Consider the following 20,223-nt stretch of genomic DNA (forward strand, 5'->3'; position numbering starts at 1 on the left):
GCGCGGCGGGCCGCCCGAGACCTGGACTCCGAGGCTAGTGAGGCCGGGAGGTCCGGGCCGCAGCGACCCGGGGCGGGCGCAGCTGCGGGCTCCGCGGATTCCAGCGCGGCCTCCCGAGCCTGTGGAGCAGCCCGCCCCGCCCCGCCCCGCCCCGCCCCCGTGCCGGGAAGTCCGCGCCCGGGCAGCCGCTCCCTCCCTCCCTCCGGAATTTCCCGGTGCCCGCCCCCCCCGCCCCCCGCTTGCGCCCTCGTCTCTGCTGGGCCGCTGGCCACGGAGACCCCCGCCCGCACGCAGAGGGCCCCGCGCGTAGCCGCGGGATTACGCGTCCTGCCCGGCTCCCCGGGGGTGGGGCACGCGGAACCCAGCCCAACCGCTGGGCCCGGGCGGGAGGGGCCCTCGTCCGGCTTCAGGTGCGGGAGCTCCGGGTCCGCCCGGCGGGAGGAAGCGCTGCGGCATCCAGGCAGCCTCTCCCGCGCCTCGCCCGGAGGAGCGCAGGGGAGGACGGTCCCGTGTAGCTCACGCCACCCTCGTCGTGGTCCTGGGAGCCTCATGGGAATGCCGGGCTGCAGGAACAGCTGGCCAATGACATTTTCTTTCTTTTTAAAAAAAAATATTTTATTGATTCTTTACAGAGAGGAAGGGAGAGGGATAGAGAGTTAGAAACATCGATGAGAGAGAAACATCATCAGCTGCCCCCTGCACGCCCCCTACTGGGGATGTGCCCGCCGCCAAGGTACATGCTCTGGACCAGAATCCGACCTGGGACCCTTGAGTCCGCAGTTCGACCCTCCATCCACTGAACCAAACCGGTCAGGGCCATTTTCTTATTAAAAACACACATTTTTATGGATTTCAGAATGAATGGGAGAGGGAGAGAGAGAGAATCAGGGATCGGCTGCCTCCTGCGCGCCCCCGGGGGACTCAGCCGCAACCCCCGCTCGTATCCCGGCCTCCGGGTTCACCCGGCGACGCTCTTAGCCCCGGCCGGGCAACAGCATTTCCTTCCGGGAGCATCTGCCTCTGCCGAGTTGCACTTGGCAGTGCGGGTCGACGCGGGGCGAGATGCTGGGGTGAAGGACCCACGATGGCCTCCGGGGCAGTTCTCTCCCAACCACTTCCTGCTCCCCCTCCGCGCGGGGTACAGGCGAGGGGGGCACCCGCGAGGAGTGGTCCCCGCCGGCCAACCCGCGGCCCCCTGGGAGCCTGGCGGGAGGAATTCTCAAAGGGGTGCCGGCTGGGCTGGTCAAGGCGGCGGGACAGAGAGGGGGCAGGCGGAGGCTGCGAAGCTGCGCGGCGACTCGTCCCGTCCCGCGGGGATCGAGAGCGCCGTCACCGGTGACCCTCACGGCCGTCTCCCCCGCCCCGCGGTGACCGCGCCCAGTCCTCTGCTCTGCGCATGCGTAGCTGAGGCGTTGCCAGGGCGACCGCGGAGGCCGGGGCCCGGCTGCCGTGCGCAGTCTCGGAGCCTCTCGCGCTCCGCCCGCCCCGCCCACAGGGAGACGGTCGCGCGGCGATGACGTCGCGGGGGCCTGGCCGGGCGTCGCAGACTCGGGAGATGGAGGAAAAGGAGCTGTTACGGCAGCAGATCCGCCTCCTGCAGGGTGAGTCGGCCGGGCTGGGGTCGCGCGTCCCGCTCTTCCCCTCGCTGAGGGGACGCCCTCCGCCCGCCCGCGGTCTCCACAGCGGGGCCGGGCCGGGCCGGGCCGGGCGGGGAGGTGGGCCGGGCGGGATGTGGGCCGGGCGGGCGGTGGAGCCCGAGGGGCTCCACGGCCTGCGGGGTCGGCCCTGCCCGGGTTCGTCGGACCGATACCGCGGGCCTTTCCGGCGCCGTGCGGGGGCGGCGGGGCGGTCGCTTAGTAACCGGCGGAGGCTGCCCCCGCCCCCGCGCTCCCGGCCCCGGCAGCGGGCGCAGGTGCGGGCGGCCCAGCTCGCTCGGGCGAGGGCGGTGTTGCTTCCCGGGCGCCCCGTTTCCACGCGCCTTCGCTCCGCACATCACATACGCCAGACCCAGACGCCAGGCCTCAGCTTCCAAACGTTTCAAATTCTAGACCCAATCGGGCTTTTTGTACTTAAACTGCCCCCCGCCCCCGTTATTTCCACAAAGAAGACTGAGGAACCGGGACGCGCGTAGGGGAGAGCCTCGGGGGACTGGCGCGTGGGGCCACTGCCCCGAGGTGTCCCCAGGTGTGGACGCGGCTTTGGGGCTGCGAGGGTGTGGTGCCCGGGGCTGGGGGCTGGCTGCTCGCTGCTCGTTGGGCTGAAATGCCCGCAGCCCTGGCGGCCTCCTGCGAGGACAGTTGTCGGGGGGCTCCTTGGAAAGGCCGTGGTGGTCGTCAGCCCCTGCCCCGGTTCTCCCCGCGGCCCGGGCCAGCCCTCGCCTCCCGAGGAGGACGCTGTGACATTCTTGTCAAGTGCTGCGTGCCCAGCGCTGTCGGTCATCGTGCACCCGTTGTCCTGTGTCGCCCCAACCCCTCCCATCCGCGGGCAGCCAGAGGGCCGAGGTATGCAGTGGAGGCCTTGCTGGTCTTTTCACGCTGAGAGACACTGATCTTTTTTTTTTTTTTTTTTTTAATATGTTTTTATTGAGTTCAGAGAGGAAGGGAGAGGGAGAGAGAGATAGAAACATCCATGATGAGAGAATCATGGATTGGCTGCCTCCTGCACACTCCCTACTGGGGATGGAGCCTGCAACCCAGGCTTGTGCCCTTGTCCGGAATCGAACCCAGGACCCTTCATTCCACAGGCCGACGCTCTATCCCATTGAGCCACACCACCTATGGCTTCAAAGGATTGTGGACCCAGAAAATAGGGAACATGATGCCACAGGGGTGCATGATCAGGATGGGCAACCAGAAACAGGACTGGAGTAGATCTGATGGGAAAAGGCTCAGGGGAAAGACAGGCCCAAGAGGATCAGGCTGAACTGTCAGAGGGTCTCCGCCGCAGAGGGGCTCAGGAGAGAGATGGGGGTCTGTGGGGTGTCTTGTCAGCTGATGCCCCCTCACCCCCGACTGTTGCTAATTTTGCTCTGAGCCTCCGGTCAGCCTGCGATTCTGTCTCCTAGGTCTGATTGACGACTACAAGAACCTCCATGGCAACACCCCTGCCCCAGGCCCCTCAGCCTCCGGCCGCTGGCAGCCGCCCGTCTACAACAGCAGCAGGGCTTTCGGGGCTCGCTACCCTCGTCCCGGCCGCAGGGGCTTCTCCACGAGCCACGGGCCTGCGTGGCGCAAGAAATACTCCCTCGTGAATCGACCCCCGGGACCCTTGGACCCACCTGGTGACTCCTTGGACCCGCCCGGGGACTGTGCTGTGCACCCCACCCCCGGGGCTGGAGGCGGCCAGGACCCCACCCCCCAGCAGTGTGTCCTGGAGAGGCAGGTCCAGCTGAGTGCTGACCAGAGCATGGTCATCAAGATCAAACCCCCGTCCCAGCCCAGCGTGGCTGGTGCTGCAGGGGCTCCCCGGGACCCTCCTTGGAGCGACCGCAGGCCTCGCGGAGGGGAGGGCGAGCCCCCTGGTGGGCAGCGCCCGCCCTCAAAGCCAGGAAGGGCCAAGGGGGCCTACAGCACCGAGGACTGCCAGCTGGTCTGCCAGAAGGAGGCCGGCAAGCCCCGGGTGGTGAAGTCTGTAAGCAGCTTGAGCGACAGCCCCTCGGAGTCCCGGCGGACGGTCAGCGAGAGCGCCATCTCCGTCAAGGCCCGCCTCCTGCCTGCCCCCGGGCCCCAGCGCAGTGGCGTGGCCCTGACTGTGAAGGTGAGCTCGCACCCTGTGGCCGGCTGTGCTGCACAGCTCCTTGGGGACAGGAGAGCCGATGCCGGCCACCCCGATCAGCCCGCTCACGCTGGCTCCGTGGCAGGCCCAGCCCGACCAGCTTCTGGACCCAGGCAGGCCCCGGAGGCCTCCCTGCTTGTGTCCTGTCCAAACAACAAGTTCCGGAAAAACAACTACAAATGGGTGGCTGCTTCGACGAAGAGCCCCCGGGCGCCTCGCAGGGCCCTCAGCCCCAGAGCAGCTGCGGAGAACGTGTGTACAGCGGAGCGAGCCGAGAAGCTGCAGCCCAGAGCCGAGCCGGAGACCAAACCCAAGAAGCCGGCTGGGTGCCCCGCGGGCGCTCCCCGCAGCAAGTACCAGTGGAAGGCCTCCAGCCCCTCGGCCTCCTCCTGCTCCTCCTTCCGCTGGCAGTCGGAGGCTGGCAGCAAGGACCATGCCTTCCAGCTCTCTCCAGTCCCTTCGAGGTCCCCCCCGGGGGACAAGCCAGCAGTGGGACCCAGTGGCTTGAAGCCCCTCTTCAGTGAGACCCCAGGGCTCTCGGCTTACAAAGTGAAGAGCCGCACCAAGATCATCAAGAGGCGGGGGAGTGCCAAGTACGTGTCCCAGCCGCACGGGTCCTGAGTGGGCAGCGGGGCTGGGCCTGGCACCCCCCTCCCGGTGACTCAGCTGGTGGGAGGCATCACCTGCCATGATGGGGGGAGGGGAGGGGAGGTGAAGCATCACTTGCCACCTCCTGGTTTCTGCTGGTTGAGCCTGAGTGAGGGGAGCTTTGTTAGTAGGGATGAGGCCGGGCTGCTGGTGATTGTGGGGGCTCGGCAGGGGCAGGGGCTTGCCTCAGTCCCCAGCCAGGCAGGAGGGGTGGAGGCTGGTGCCAGCAATCCCCGCTTCTGCTCGGAGAGGCTGCTGGGCAGCTTCCCTCTGGGCCCGGGATCTGTGGGCAGGAGGCTCTGCCTGGCCCGGTGCTGGCTAGACATACGTGGGGTTGTAGTGTGTCTGTGGGAGGAGCTGTCCCCCCTGGGAGGAGAGCTGCCACGGTGACCACGTGTCCCCTCCCAGCCCCACCCTGTGGATTGAGGAGGCTCAAAGATGGCACATGGCCTGGCGTGAGGCCTGGGGTCAGGTGGCTACTTCTGGCCATGCAGAGGGCCTGCCTCTGCCATCGGACATGGCGCATGCCCATCCTCATGTGCGTGCCCCTCTGCAGGTCCTTCCCACCGTCTGACCCTGGTCTTTGCCCTGCTGTCCCTTCTGGATGACCCCATCTTTTTCTGGATGGTGGCAGCCTCTGTGTCAGGGACAGGAGGAGCTGTGGGAACAGTCCCTCCTGCGGAGAAGGCTGGGGATGCGGTGGCAGCTCCTGTGCACACCCCGTCTCCTCTGCCCCCTCCCCAGCTCCACTGGAGGCTCTTGGCCTGCGGAGGGGAGGAGACAGACTGGGTGGGGCCAGGGCTGGGTCACTGCTCTGCTCCCCGCCTGCCTGGGCTCGGACCCTGGGATCCTCCGCTGTGGCTGGGAGCCTGCAGGCTGGTGCTGCCGAGACGGGAACTCCTGGGGCCGATTCCATGGGGCTTCCATGGGGCTCTATCCGAGTGGGCTGGGGGGTCCCCCTCCGTGGGGAGGGCCTGTTGAGAGCTGCCGCTTTGTCTCCGCAGCCTTCCTGGGGACAAGAAGAGCAGCCCCCCACCAACTGCCACCGCCAAGAGCCAGTTCAGCCTGCGCAGGAGGCAGGCCCTGCGGGGGAGGAGCGGCCCTGCCCAGAAGAAGACCCCCCCCAAGGGCCTGATGCAGGTCCCCCGGCACCGGCTGTGCTGCCTGCCTCCTGGCCGCACCCACCTCCCCATCAAGGAAGGTATGCGGACAGGAGGGGCCCTGGGACGGGGGCTCTGGGAAGCCCGAGCTGGCCCCACGCTGGCCCAGCTGCGTTCCTGTTGGTGGAAGGAGTGGGAAGTGGATGAGAGGGTGGCTGCCCGGCCGTCCTGAAGGAGGAGGCCTGGGAGGGCCGGCTTTGCCCGCTGAGTCACTGGTTAGGGGCCAGCGGAGGGGAGTGTGGTGGGCGTGGCCCGCTGTGAGGCGCTGGCAGCACATGGGGGGCTGCTGGCACGGGCGGGGCTGGTGGTGGAGGTCTGGGGCCGCAGAGAGTGGTCAAGGGGGAGGCGGGGGTCACTGGATGCCGCCCTGGAGAGCCAGGCTCCCCCCGCCCCCCGCCCCCGCACACTGGTCCTGTGGGTCCCCTTTCCCAGCGGGGAGCGTGGGGTAGGACTGCCGGGCCCACGCCTGTGGAATACGGAGGCAGCAGGGTTTGGGGCCGAGCAGGCGTGGCCCCAGGCAGTTTGACTTGGGACTTGCGCCCCCTGAGCGGGTGGAGGCTACGCTCTCCTCGGCTCGGAGAAGGCTGGCGGGCGCCTCCGGGAGGGCCTGTGGGGAGCTGCCGCTAGAGGGCGGGCGTGGGCCCCGAGGCCTGAGGCCAGGCTGCAGGGCTGTTGTCCCCCTGCCCTTTGGCCGCCGTGTGCCTGCGAGCGTGGACTTCGTGGCAAGGTGAGGAGAGAGAGGGCGCCCCGTGTGGTGCAGGTGGGGAAGCCCAGCCCCAGCCCCAGCCCCACGCCCTGCCGTGCGGCCGGGTGCCCAGCAGAGGGCGCTCTTGCCCCTCCTAGCCCTCGGTCCCTCTTTTTTCTGGTGATTGATTGCCTAATTTCCTGTTTATGTGAAAGAAAGCAGATATCAAGTAATTTGCAGCAATAACCTGCTAATGCGGGGCCAGTATCGAAACTCCCCTGTTCATTTCAAGTGGCAGATAAAACACTAATACATAATTATCCTTGCAAATTGGATTGTTTTAAATAACCAAAAGGCTGCGGCCAGGAGAAGGCCAGCCCATCTCCCTGGAGTGGCTGTTGCGGTGTAATTGCCGCGTTCAATCAATTTCCCTGGCATTAGAGATTCCATCACAATCAACATTAAGCTTTATTCATTGTGATGGCTAAGAGCCGGGCCATTTCTCCTCTTTTTCTTAACTGGCAAAATTAATCAGGGAAAAGATTTTAAACATTTACCCGTGCGAAAGAGGTCAGCTCTGCCACTATATTGCTCAGCAGATAAGGGGCTAATAAAAAGAAAATTGAATTACTAATGATCACCAGGAACAGAGTGTATAAAACCTGGCAATCGCGGTTCAGGGAAAGGGAGAATCAATTTTCCTGGGACAAGGTGTGCTCATTTTTTATTTTGGCGCACATTATCAGCAGTTTAATTTGAGAGCGCATAAACAGGAGGAAACAGTTAGGGAATAATGAGCCCGGAGGTGTATCGTGCTGCAGGATGTATGCTGTACACAATTTATTTGGCACAACAGATAATCGCTTTAATTGAATTCAAAACTGCATTGTTCAGCAGGCTGGGGCTGCAGGCGCCTGGGGACGGAGTGGTGAGGGTTCCCTCCACCTCCTCGCTCCCCTCCTCGCTCCCTGCCCTCCCGCGGCCTGGCTCTGTGGGCTCGGAGGCTCGGTCAGACTTGGACTGGGTGGGGGCCCTGGGCCACCATGTGCTAAGGGAGCTGAGGGCCTCGGTTTCACTCTGCCGTCAGCTGTCGGTGGGCAGCTGGGGGACCGGAGAGGGTGCCTGAGGAACGGCCGGGAGCACTTGCTGATGGCTGCACAGGGCCCCCGTGGGGCCTGTCTCGGGTGGGCAGGCGCTGGAGGAGGCAGGAGAGGAGAGAGCCTTTCCGAGACCTCAGCAGTGGTTTCCAATTTACCGCCCGTGTAATTGCGGCAATTAGCAACCCAGCCAGGGGTGCTCACGGCCTCGGCCCCCACGTGGGAGCCGGCTCTCTCAGTGCAGCGCCCAGGGGGTTCAGGGCCAGCTCCCAGATGCCTCCTCCTCTGGCCTCGCTGGGCCCAGCGCTGTCCCTGGGGCACCCTGATGGCAGAGGCTGCACCTGTGCCCCTGAGCCTGGCTCCCGAAGGCAGAGAGGGTGCTGCCCAGCTCCCGCACCCAGGCACCCAGGCCGGTCGGAGGGCTGTGTCCCCGCCTGCTCCGTGGGGCTGGCAGCCCACCGACCCCTGGGCCCCAGGCTGGGGCTTCGTGGTGACAGCAGGTCACGCGATTCCTCCACAGTGGGCAGCGTGTGCTGTGGCGGCCAAAGAGAAGCCATGGTGGGCGGTGGGTCATCAGCTCCCAGAAGTCGCTGGGGCGGGAGGTCCCATGCCCACCTGCCCCAGACAGTGGACGCCTGGCCATAGCCCCACCTCTCCTTCCCCTGCCTGTCCCGAGCCGGGCCTGCCTGCGAAGCCCCAGACTGCACAGTGATGAGGGCGGGTGTGGGCCTGGCCAGCTGCTCACCACTGTGGGGCAGGACTGTGCTGGACAGGAGGCCTTGTGCTCATCTCTGACCGGCCCGTCCCTCTCACAGCCCCTCCCTCTCACAGGCCGCACAGCGATCCTGGCCGAGGCAGCAGCTGCACTCACTGGGGAGGCAGCCCAGGACCTGCGCTGGGCACTGGGCAGCCCTGTGTGTGGCCTACACTGGCCTCAGGGCTTTAGGAGGGTCAGTGCGTGGAGGGAGCCTTGCCCTGGGTTCCCACAGGAAGGAGGCATTGCCTCACCGACGTGCTTTCCCAGGGTGCTGTGGGCGGTCAGGAGCCGGGGCTGACTGGCTCTGCACGGTGGGAGCAGAGGCACCTCGAGCTCAGCAGAGCCAGGGCCGGGCTCCCGGGTGTCCTGTCAGCTCCCACGGGTGCTGGGAAGCAGCCCGTCCTGCGCTCCTCCTAGGGCTTCCCAGGTGCTGGCCAGCTGGGCAGGAGCCTGCAGGCTGGTGCTGACACCGCCCTGCCCCTTCCCTGGCTGTGACTGCCCGGGGCTGCTGTGTGGCCTGGGGGGTGTCTGCGACCCCCATGCTCGCCTGCCCCCCCTCATGCTCCCCTGCCCCCCCCCCCCATGCTCGCCTGCCCCTGCGTGTGCAGTGGGTGCAGTTTCCTACGGCTGCACCGTGAGGGCGTGAGAGCAGTTAAGCCTGGAGTCTGGCTTGCGTCAGGGAAAAGGAAATGCTGAGTTAGGGGCTGGGCGGCAGCACCACAGTCCTGAGCTTTGTGTAAGTCACGGGCTGTCGAGGCCCCGGGGCTGCGTTTCCGGGGCTGCGTTTCCGGGCCGCGCTGATGGCTTTCCTGGAGCCGGGCAGGGTCGCGTGTGTGTCCGGGTCCGAGTGCGCTGCCCAGAGCGAGCGACGCCCGGCAGGCTCGGAGCCTTAGGGCGGCCGCGACCTCTTGGAGCTGAGCGGGAAGCAGGGCTGTGTTCTCAGGGTGCCTGGAGCGTGCACCCAGGTGCCTGGGGAGCACCCTCCTAGGGGGCTGGGTCCCAGGTAGGGATGGTGTGGGCTGTTCCTTGTGTCTGACGACGGAGGTGGTGGCCCAGGTGTCACACCTGGTGTTCTGGCCCCTGAGTCAGGGCCTCCTGGCTGCCCAGCTCTGCCCTCTCCCTCAGGGCTCTCCCTGCAGCCCCCCACCCTGTGGTCTGTCCCACCGGCTCTCCTGGGCCCAGCCCTCCCACCCCCAGGGCAGGGCGTGGCCAGACCTCCACGTGGGTGTGGGTCTGGGGGGGGGGACGGTGCGGGCCAGATCCTGGTGAGCAGGAAGCACCGTGCCCCTTGGCGTCTCCTGCCCAGAGCAGGGCTGGCCAGCAGGGCTGTGGGAGGAGGCAGCTCGCGCCCGCAGGACGCCTTCTCTCTCTGCTACGCGCTCCTCTGTGCCATCCCTGCCCTGGTAAGTGGCGGTCACGGAATGTCATCTGCTCCGGGCACTGTGCTGGGCACGTGGCCAGTGGGCCCGCCTGGTGAGGCCCCGTCAGCCTGGGGACAGAAGGGGTGACGGCAGCACAGACGTGACTCTGGGTGGCAGAGAGAAGACAGAGGGACTGGCCAGCTGGCCGGGAGGCAGGGAGGAGGTGCCAGGCCGGGCAGGGCTTCCTGAGGCCGAGAGTGGAGCAGCCTGGGTGCGGGGAGGGGCTCCTGAGCAGGTGCACAGCGAGGACAAGGTGGGGCGGTTGGAGCAGGCGCGGCTGTCCTCCACCTGCTGGTGCCTGAACGTAGGGAGGGACACTGAGTGTGCCTGAGCCAGGCCGAGGCCCCCGATCATCTGATGCTAACTTCCTGCCCCACCTCCCACAGGCGGCCAGGCCTCCCAGGACCCCACCCCTGCCTGCTGCGCTCTCTGTGGTGCCGCCCTGGGAGGTGCCCTCGTGGACCCCAGCACTGTCGGCGCCGTGAGTGCTGCTGCTGGGCTCTGGGCTCTCGGGAGGCGGGCGGGGGGCGGGGGGTGGGCAGGGAGCCACGCTGCTGGTTGAGTGACTGCTGTGCCAGACCCTGTGCCCAGCCACCCTCTTCCTGAGGCGGAGATGAAGCTGCGGGCCCTGGGCCCCCCTGTGTGGGCAGCCGTCGGCACCTCAGCGTGGGCCTGTGCACCTGTGTGGCCCGCTGGGCGCTCCTCCGGCTGTGCCAGGCCCCTCCCTGCCAGTGCGGCTGAGCACAGGGCACGGCACTAAAGGGACGGGTGGGCTCTGCTTTGTGCCCGCGAAGCCCTGGAGAGGCAGCAGCCAGGAGGGGCGCGGCCGGCCGCCCTCAGCCGGGACCTGGTGCCGCGGTGGCCGGCCTGGCTGCTGTCCGGGCCGGGGGTCCCAGTGGACGTGCTCCTCCGGGATGCCAACGGCAGGCGCTGAGGCCGAGCGCCAGGTGCAGCGCGAGGGGCCGGGCACCCGCTGCGCCTCCTCTGCACCCGGGGCCGGGCAGGCCTCTGGCGTGGGGACTGGGCCGCACTGGCTGTGGGACGAGCGGTGCGGTCCTGGCCCTCTGCCCGGAGGCGGCCTGGAGGGGCGGGGGGAGTTCTGATCTCCAGCCTGCTCTCCTTGCTGCTTGTCGTTAAGGGGAGGTGGGGGTCATTGTCTGTGTTGGGCTCAGGCTGCTGTCCCCACATTGTGCTGTGTCCTGGGTGGCTGTGAGCAGGGCCCTGGGCGCACCCCTGTGCTGTGAGGGAGGGGGATGAAGAGAGGGCTGCCGGCCACACTGCCCTCCTGCCGCCCCCAGCACAGCTGCAGCCGGTGGGGAAGGGGCAGGGCAGTGCCAGCACCAGCCTGCAGGCTCCTGCCAGGGCTGGCCAGCACCTGGGAAAACCCCAGGAGGAGCCCCGGCCTGGGCCTGCGTCCTCCCGCCTGCCCCTCCTCAGCCTCGGGGCGGGAGCCGGGCCTCCTGGCCTGTGGCAGAGCTGCTGTGTCCCACTGGCCACGAGCAAGTCCTGGGCTCCCTGAGGGAGCGGCCGGCCTACTCCGTGTTGGCTGTGTGTTCGGGGCCTGTCAGGGATGTGCCTCCGTGTGTCAGCCTGGGGTGGACCGCTCCGGGGCCAGCCCTGTGCCCGGAGAGCCGCGGTCCCGGCAGGTCCTCTGGGCCATGCTGCAGGCTCCGTGGCTCCTCGGTGAACTCGCGAGCTGCAGCCTCCCCTCTCTCAGTGCACCCCGCGCTGCTCTGGGCTTCCTTTCTGAATCCGAGGGGTTACATGGAGGCTGGGGCAGGGCCGTGGATGCATGGTGCCCTCCCACAGCCCCTGTGAGAGCAGCCAGCAGGCCTGACCCCGACGGATGGACGGAAGGATGGACGCACGGATGGACGGGGCGCTGCCTGAGGCAGGGGGCTGCTAGGGGCGCCGCCTGAGGCAGGGGGCTGCTAGGGGCGCCTCCAGAGAAGGGTCAGAGGCCAACGTGATGTGACTGAGGCCTGGGGGCCCAGCTGAAGGACCCCAGCGCCAGGAGACGGTCTTAGCTGCTCCGGGGGCCCGGCAGGCACTGCAGCAGCAGCGGCTGGGGTCCCGGGGCCAACAGCACGGCCAGGCTGCCCGGGTCTGCGGGGGGCAGCGGCCATGTAGGCACACTGCTCCGTGCAGACCCTGCTCCCCGCCTGAGACGGAGGCTCCGGGGCGCGAGCTGCCTGCCTGGCACCGGCCCTGCCCGTGGGAGCGGGAGCGCCATCTCTTGCTGCAGAGTGCTCTGCCTGGATCCCCTCGCTTCCCGCCAGGCTGTCACCTCTGTCTTTGGGGTACGCCTCCTGAGCCTGGGGGTGTGCTGGGGCTCCCTGCCCCCACAGAGCGATGGGGAGGGGAGGGGAACCCACCCCACAACCTACAGCGACTGTCAGGGAGCAGACCACCTGGTCCGTCCAGACACAAGATTTGGGGGTCGGGGGGGATGTGCGCCGTCCACGGCTCCTGCTTGGCGAGTGCAGGACGAGGCTGGCGCCACCCGAGTGGGTGTAAGAGCAGGGCCTCCATCTCCCTCCAACAGGCCTGACAGGCCGCAGCGGCGGCTGCGTCTCAGGCTGACAGCGTTGTCATTAGACACCAGGTAGTGTGGACGGCCGCCCCGGGACAGGCGGCCGACACGTTGTTTGTCATCGCGAGGTGCCTGCCCGCAGCCTGCAGTGCGGGCTCAGGTGACGTGTGCCTGTCGGCTGCCGGCTGCCGCCGCTGTGACTTGATCATCGCTAAGTGTTTGTCAGGCTGATCCCGGCCGATTGGACACCTCGGCTGCAGGAAGGCGGTGCCGAGTGCCTTCCCGATTCTGGGCTGCAGGTGGAGCCCGACCTGTCTTCGCCACGCAGGGAGAGGCGCTGAGGGCTCCTGCAGGGCCTGGGTCCGCCCCCCATCCGGCAGAGCTGTGTGCCCCCTTCCTGTGGGAGCCGTGTGCCCCCCTCGCCTGTGGGAGCCGTGTGCCCCCCTCGCCTGTGGGAGCCGTGTGCCCGCCTCGCCGGGGCAGCCCTCCGACACAGGCCCGAGGCCTCTGATGGCAGCAGCGCTTTTCTGCGTTTGAAGTGCCAGGAGCCATGGGCAAGCTCAGGGAAAGTGGAGTGATTTATTAGACTCATAAAAATTCATGCTTGCGATTCCAGTCATCCCGTCTGAAGCTTGTTAGAGCGCGTCCCTGGCAGCTCCCGCCGTGTTAGCGCGGGGGTGGGGCGTGCCCGTCTCCTGCCTGGGCTGCCTTTGAGGCTCCTCTGAGGAACGGATGCTACAGGCACAGGAGGGAACGTCCGGGTGGGCAGGGCTTTGCTGTCAGCCTGGCTCTGCCCTGGCAGGAGCAAGCGGAGGGCCAGGCCCTGTGGCCTGCGTGTCCCACCCCTGCAGCCGGGCTGGGCAGCAGGACCCCTCCCTGCAGGGGCGGGCGCGGTCTGCGGTGTGTGCCCGGCCGTCCACAGGCGTGGCGGGGCCTCCTTGCTCTCCAGGCCGGTCCGTGGCCGTGGAGCCGCCGCCCTTCCTGCGACCGGAGCAGGTCTCCTGGGCCTGGCGGGCAGTCCCTCTCCTTCCCTGGGCTCCGTCTCCCATCTGTGCCCCTGGGAGCGACGTGCCCTGCCCCTGGGAGCGCTGTGCCATGCCCCTGGGAGCGCTGTGCCATGCCCCTGGGAGCGCTGTGCCATGCCCCTGGGAGCGACGTGCCCTGCCCCTGGGAGCGCTGTGCCATGCCCCTGGGAGCGCTGTGCCATGCCCCTGGGAGCGTTGTGCCATGCCCCTGGGAGCGCTGTGCCATGCCCCTGGGAGCGACGTGCCCTGCCCACCGTGCCGTGCGATGGGAACTAGTCTGTGCAGAGGAGATGGGGACAGAGGCTTCCACTGCTCCCAGCAAGGATGCTCCACCAGAGCCGGCCAGGGCCAGCCTCCTGAGTCCTCCCTTTCCCACCGGCCAGAGCCAGCCTGCCCCATGAGCGTTCACGCCAGCCTGGCTCCCACACCCTGGCTCCCTGCCTGGCACTGGCAGCGGCTGGCAGGGAGAGAGCCGTCCTCTGAGCACCCTGCCCACCCACCCGGACCCTCTGCTGAAGCTCTCCCACTGGTGGGGCTGGAGGGCAGCAGAGGGACAGTCCAGCCCAGGGGGAGAGAGGGGGTTAGGTTGCCCTTCAGCCTCCTGAGGAACCCTGCTGCCCACCTTACACTGAGAGGGCAGGTGCAGGGCACACAGCATCTCACCAGCTCAGTAGAAGCTGGGCCATTGGTGCCCTCTGCCAGGTCCCAGACCGGATCCCCTTCCAGATGTTTACTCCCAGCAGTACGGGTGGGGTGCCATCAGGGTCCCAGCCCTGCATCTGGACCCGTCCAGCCTGGTTGAGCCCAGAACTGGAGGGCCTGGGTGCAGGTGGTGGGGTACAGGTGTGAGCCCCGAGGCCCGGGGGCTGACAGCCAGGCCCGAGGGGAACGACCACATGTGTGTGCACGCACTGGGGACTGGGCCCGCTTCCCCTCGGTGGGGCGGACACGGGGGTGCTCTGGGGACCCCTCTGCCTTCCTCCTGATGCTTCCTGCCAATGGCGGCCCTTGGGGTCCCAGGATCCTTGTTACCCCCAAATGCAGCCCTGGTTTCACCGTCTCCAGGACCATAGGGATCCCTGAGGAGGGAGCTTAGACAGGACTAACCCTCAGCCATGCCTTGATGGACGGGCAGCTTCGAGAGCGCGGCTGGAGCCGAGCAGGGTTTGGGGGCCAAATCCCAGCCCTTTGCCTGGGTCAGGCCTTCCAGGAGGCACTGAGGCCCCGACCCCTGGGCCCTGGGCTCTGGCCCAGGAGCAGCACTTTGCCTGCACGGCCATCCCCGGAGACAGGGTCCTGCTGGCGTGGCTTTTGCTCCGGCTCTAGCCGTGGGCCCTGAGGCCCGCAGGCCGGGCTCTGCTCGCGTCCCGGACGTGCCTGCTGCTGTCCTGTTTCTGCACCATTTCCCAGGAGCGCAGCTCCGCTGCTGGGGCGAGGCTCTGACCCAGGGCCAGGTGGGCCCCGCTCCCTGGGCTGCCCTGTGTCCACCGGGACCCGAGTGACGGGAGGGAGCGTGGTTGATGGGGCGGAAGTCCATGTGGCTTCAGACAAGGCTGAGCCAGGACGCGGCCTTTAGAGCTGCTGGTGGCGGGTGAGGTGGGGCAGTGGGCAGACACAGAACCCAGGTCAGGGTGGCTGTTGAGAAAAAGCGGATTGGCAGTAACTGGAGAAAGTGGAATCGCACTGGATGGAGGCCACACCGCATGGTCCCCTCCCCCTGGGGGACTGGCCTGGCACCCTCTAGGTGCGCGGCTTGTCTTCTAGGGCATCCGACAGGCACTCCGTGCCCGGCTCCCATTGGCACGTGGAGAACGACAGACAGCCGGGTGCGGGGAGATTCACTGTGCCCCCCCCCCGCCACCCCTGCTCCTCCCGCTCCCCCCCCCCCCCGCCGCTCCAGCTTGTTTTGGGAGCAGCCTTCTCTCTCCCGGGCAGTGGCACAGGCAGCTCTTTGCACAGACGGCACCTCTGGGTTCACCTTCTCCTTGGAAGAATCGTGCGATTAGCCATTCATTTTCTCCCCAGTTAGTGCCCTTGAAGTTCCATAACTGCTCCGGGCAGTCACGTCCCCTGCTTCTCTGCCTTCTGCCCAGTGTGCTGGGGGCCCGGGGACCCTGCCACCCCACTTCGCACACCCTGCTTTGCCACCCCAGGGCTGGTGAGAGGGCAGTGCACGCTGGGGGCCAAGCCAGACGGCCTGGGCTCTGCCGCCTGCCTGCCTGCTGGTCCCAGTGGCTGCACCGTGCTCGGAGGGCTCCTGGGGGCCCTGCAGGCTCCCCACTGCCCACGGCCGAGCGTGGGAACCGGAGAGGCCCGGCGGCCGGCTGCTGTGCAGGAGGGAGGCCCTGCTGATGGATGGGCTCACACTGCATTCAGATATGATGCCAGCAGTTTTTGTGGTTTGTCTTCCATTGCGGTAGTAAAGTTTTTAATTAGGAAAGCTAATGAGATCGATTAGTCATTAGAAGTGACCTCTGCACGGCGGGGCGGAGGCTGTGTGTGCGGGCCTGATAACGCGCGCCCGGCCTCGTCGGCAATAAAGGCACGAAGGGTTTGATTTGAGTGAAACGTGCCACGGGGATACATCATGCGGAGAAAAAAATTACAGCCCTGGGAGTCTGTAATGAAGGGAATTAAACCAACATCCTATCTAAATAACATGATTATCTACACAGACGCTCAGCCGGCCGCGGGCGGGAGAGAGCGCTGCCTGTGGCTGTGGGGCAGGAGGGGAGCCGCCGGGCAGATCCCTGTGTGCCTTCTGGGAGGCCTCGCCTGGCACAGACGCCCCCAGCCTCGGCCCGCCCACCTCTCCCCACTGATGGGCTGCCTGGCCGAGCTGCCGGTGTGGGGGTCTCTGAGTGGAATCCTGAGGAGCCCTGTGCTGGGGCCTTGCCGGCAGCCCCTGGGAGCAGAGCCCGAGGCGCTGTGCAGGCAGCTGGGGTGCAGGGGGAGCCCAGGCAGCCGGGCCACGGGGGAGGCGGGGCATTAGCTTAGTGACCTGGGCAGGGCAGCTGCAGATGATGACAGTTGGGCACGCAGACGTGCTCCTCGAGCTGTGGGGGCCTCGTCAGCATCCAGTGGAAGGGACTCGGGCACAGCAGTCCTGCAGTTGTGTGAGCGCTCCGCAGGCAGGAAGCGGGTGTCGTCACCCTGCAATGAACACAGATGTAGCCAAGTACACAAACCTGTGGGCACCCCCAGCCTCCCAGGCCTGCCTGAGGGGCCTCTTGCTGCCATGGTGCAGCCCCAGGCTTGGGGACATGGGGGGTGCTGCTGAGGCACTAGCCTCCTCCCCACCTCCCGCACACGAATCCTGGGGCTGGTCAGGCTTAGGCCTGTGCCCGGCTCTCCTGGAGCCCAGGCTGCTGGGCTGGTGCGGACGTGCATGGCCTCGGGGGTCAGGCTGGAAGGTCCCTACAGCCTCCGCTGACCGCCCGTCTGGGTTTTCTCTGCAGCCTCCAACCTGAACGCCCTGCCGGCCCCTGCCACCAGCAAAGTGATCAAGACCCGGTACCGCATCGTCAAGAAGACCCCGGTGTCGCCTTTCAGCGCATCCCCCTTCCCCCTGTCCCTGCCTTCCTGGCGGGCTCGGCGGCTCTCCCTGTCCAGGTAGGAGGCCCTGCCCAGGCTCCTGTGGCCTGGGGCCGGGCTGGTGGCGCTCAGGGCTGCAGGCAGGCCTGAGGCCAAGGGCACCGAGCTTACCACTGGTCTCCAGTTTGCCGGCTGGGATTGAGCTCATCTTTCTGTTCAGCAGCTTCTGCCCCAGACGCGTGGCTCACCACGCAGACATGCTCACGCACGTGCTCATGCCTCCTGCATCAGCGAGCCATCAGCTGGCGCTGGAGGCTGTGGTGTCCTTCAGGAGGCCCTTGTGGTGAGAGGCTGGGCCCTGAGCACCTGTGGCATCTTGTCGTCGGTACACTGACTGCTGAGGGCGGGAGGGAGGCCGCAGCCCGCCCCACGCCACCTGCCTTGGCTGAGAGTGTGGTGCCGGCCGCCCTCTGAGACCGCCTGGCTTGGGCTGTGGGCAGAGGGTGCGCCTGCGGCCTCTGCAGATGTGGGCACACAGCCTGCCCAGGTGGCGCCCCCTGCCCTCCTCCCGCACCGCCAGGCGCAGGGAACTTGGCCCTGCGCCTGCTTCTCTGGAGGCAAGAGCTGGGAGTATATTTTAAGTTAATTTTACTGCACTTTTTGTAATATTTTTGTTTTAAATAGATTTATAAGCATCTTGGGGGCTATTTCTACAAATTTATGAAGATAATTTTCACTCTCTCGATAAGGTTGAATTTACACCTGCTATTTCCATATTAATTCACAGTGCTAAGTGGGTCTAATTTCCTTCCGTTCTTCTGTCTGGTGAGCGTGGCCTTTTCCTAATGCAATTTCCCCCTCACTAAATCACTGTGATCGGGAGCCAGGATCGCGCTGAATTAACTTAAATTAATTTACTTAATAAGAGATCGTCGTGAATGAGGTTCAGATTTATTGGTTCTACTCCTGCCTCCCCTCCCGCCATAGGTATTCCGCCCACCTGCTGGCCAGGCCCCGCCTCCGGGGTGGTCTGTGGGCCTCTCCTTCCAGCCTCTGAGCACCAGGGAGGGTTACCAGGGGTGGGCAAACTTTTTGACTCGAGGGCCACAATGGGTTCTTAAACTGGACCGGAGGGCCGGAACAAAAGCATGGATGGAGTGTTTGTGTGAACTAATATAAATTCAAAGTAAACATCATTACATAAAAGGGTATGGTCTTTTTTTTTAGTTTTATTCACTTCAAACGGGCCGGATTCGGCTCACGGGCTGTAGTTTGCCCACGGCTGGGTTAGGCTTTGGTCCAGCTGGGGCCTGGTGGGGGTGTCCATGAGTAAATGGGGCCAGGCCCAGTGGGTGAAGGTTCCCCAGGGAGGGCGGTGGCCTTGGGTGCCCTCAGGCAGTGCTGCCCTGCTCCTCAGCGGAGCCCCGGGCTTGGGCCTGCAGGGTGGGGGGTGCGGGTGCAACGGGCTGAGTGCTGCCAGTGGCTGGCCAAGGCCGCCTGTGTCCTCGCCGGGGCTGCCTGCTCAGCACGGTGGCTGCTCGCCAGCTGCCCAGCCTGTCAGGAGCGCGCCGGGCTCGGCTCGTCGGGGCAGCGGAAAGGGCTTCTCCGGGGCCAGTGGCCAGTCTGATGCCACCCACCCGCTGCCGTCAGCTTCACCAGGGGAAGGCTCTGCAGCCGCTGACAGTGGCCGAGCCCTTGGCCCCAATGCTGACTGCTGCCCTGTGCTGCTGCAGCTTCAAGCTCCCCAGGCGGCCTACGTCCTGGATCCGGGGCCACAGGAGCTGGCCGGGCCCTGAGGACTCCAGACCACTGCTGCCCAGAACTGGCCCTGCTGCTCGGGGTCTGCCAGGCCTGGGGTCTGGGGGGGCTAGCAGAGGGCACCCCAGGGCTGGGGCTCATGAGGAGGGTTGAATGCTTTTGCTGTAAGATTTGTGGATTTGCCTGCGTCCTCGCTGGCTTCCAGCAGGTTCATTAATCTGCACGGAGGCTGAAGTGTGACTTATATCCCTAAACCGCCTGTCGCTTTTTTCTCTCCAAATTCATTTGATGTGAAAGTGCGGAATAAACAAGCCGCAGAAGCCGCTGCGTCTGAGCTGCTCCTCGGGCTACAAATGCGCTGTCACGGCACTGCCGTCGCCGGGCGCCTCGCTTTATCTTGTTTCACGTTTGTGTCTGTGCCGTGGATTTCGGGGCTCTCTGGGGCGGCTTGACGGGTTTGGGCTGTGATTTGAAGGCTCTGAAAGGCTTCTCCAAAGTGACGTCTCATTAAGGAGGAACTCAGCCCAGGGAGGGGTAGGTCCCCCCAGAGCCAGGTTCCCGCCCGCCAGTCCCTCCCAGGCATGCCCTTCCGCGGCCAGCGAGGCCTGCGCTGCTCCTGCCACGTGTGGTTCGTGTGGTTCGCAGTGTGTGGGCCACTCGGGCGCCATCACAGAGCCAGGCCAGTGACTTCCCTGTACATCGTCTCTCAGCTCTGGAGGCTGGAAGGCTCGGGTCAGGGCGCCCCGGCCAGTCCTCTCCCGGCTGCACACGGCCACCTCCTCGCTGAGCCCCTCCTGTGAGGACCCTAATCCTTCATGGGCCCACTCTCACCCCCTCATCCAACCCTCGTCACCTCCAAGGCCCCGCCTCCAGGTCCCCTCACACCAACAGGAGTTTGGGGGACACACCGCTCCGTCCACAGCAGGGCGTCCTGCTCGTGCCCAGACCTGTCGTGATCAGGCCGTGGAGCTGGGCTCCCTCCGCCCGCTGCCTGCCCTGGCGGTGCGCCGGGTCCCTGGGAGGACCAGGCACAGAGGGTGCCCCCAGTGGAGGAAGCAGGTGGCTGGGGGAGACCATGAGCGGGGCAGGAGGCAGAGCAGGGTCAAGTGCAGGGGCCGGCCCAGCCCTGGAGCCTGCTGGGAGCCACACGTGGCAGTGCTGGCCACCTAACGGGTGACCCTGGCCCAGCGCCTGTTCTGGGGGCACCTGGCTGCCCAGGGCCCTGCCGAGGCAGACCTGCTCGGTGGCTTGTGGCCTGAGGGGACCCAAGGCTGCCCCTCCCGCTGTGTAGTGCATTGTGGGGCAGTGCCTGCTGCCGCGGGTCACCCCTTGGCCCAGGCAGAGCTTCCCAGACAGCGAGGGCTGCCCTGCGGGAGGAAACGAGGAGGAGTCGGGGCCGCTGGCCAGGGGGCGGGGAGGAAGGAGGACGGTCGCTCTGGGACTCCAGCTCAGGCCCTGTCCCTCTCCTGATTGTACATTTAACTTTTTGGGGTGACTTTGGATCCCCGTTTGCACTTCGCCGGGGTCACTGACCGGGTCCACCTGGTCCCCGCTGCTCCTCACACCCCTCTGTTCAGGCACGATTTCCGGGGAGAGTGGAGACGTGGTGCCCCTTGACCAGGCGCCGAGTGTGGCCGGTCAGGGAGTGCTGCCCACGGCTCGGGCTCACGGTCACGGTCACGCCTCGTCAGCCTCAGCCTGCTCGGTCTCTGTGACCTGCCGCTGTGGGGAGCAGAGGCCCAGTGCTCGGTGCAGCGTCTCAGGGCTGTGGGAGCCGTGTGAGGCTGACCGCGTGGCCCCCTGGCCACAGGGCCTCTGCCGGGTGCTGTGG

The 20,223-nt window shown here is 66.4% G+C and overlaps 1 protein-coding gene across 2 annotated transcripts in view; it reads left to right on the forward strand.

The window, feature by feature from the left end:
- The first annotated feature begins 1,534 nt into the window (after positions 1-1,534).
- The window catches only part of ZC3H3 (zinc finger CCCH-type containing 3), a 42,807-nt gene continuing 24,118 nt past the window's right edge, over positions 1,535-20,223 (forward strand). For both annotated transcript variants that reach the window (XM_081111680.1, XM_081111681.1), the window contains exons 1-4: positions 1,535-1,601; positions 3,065-4,367; positions 5,427-5,623; positions 16,559-16,712. In XM_081111680.1, the coding sequence (XP_080967806.1) occupies positions 1,556-1,601; positions 3,065-4,367; positions 5,427-5,623; positions 16,559-16,712 (1,700 nt within the window). In that variant the 5' untranslated portion in view covers positions 1,535-1,555. The remainder of the gene's footprint in view (positions 1,602-3,064; positions 4,368-5,426; positions 5,624-16,558; positions 16,713-20,223) is intronic.

This window comes from Myotis nattereri (genome assembly GCF_964212035.1).
Source record: "Myotis nattereri genome assembly, chromosome: 17".
Lineage (NCBI taxonomy): Eukaryota > Metazoa > Chordata > Mammalia > Chiroptera > Vespertilionidae > Myotis > Myotis nattereri.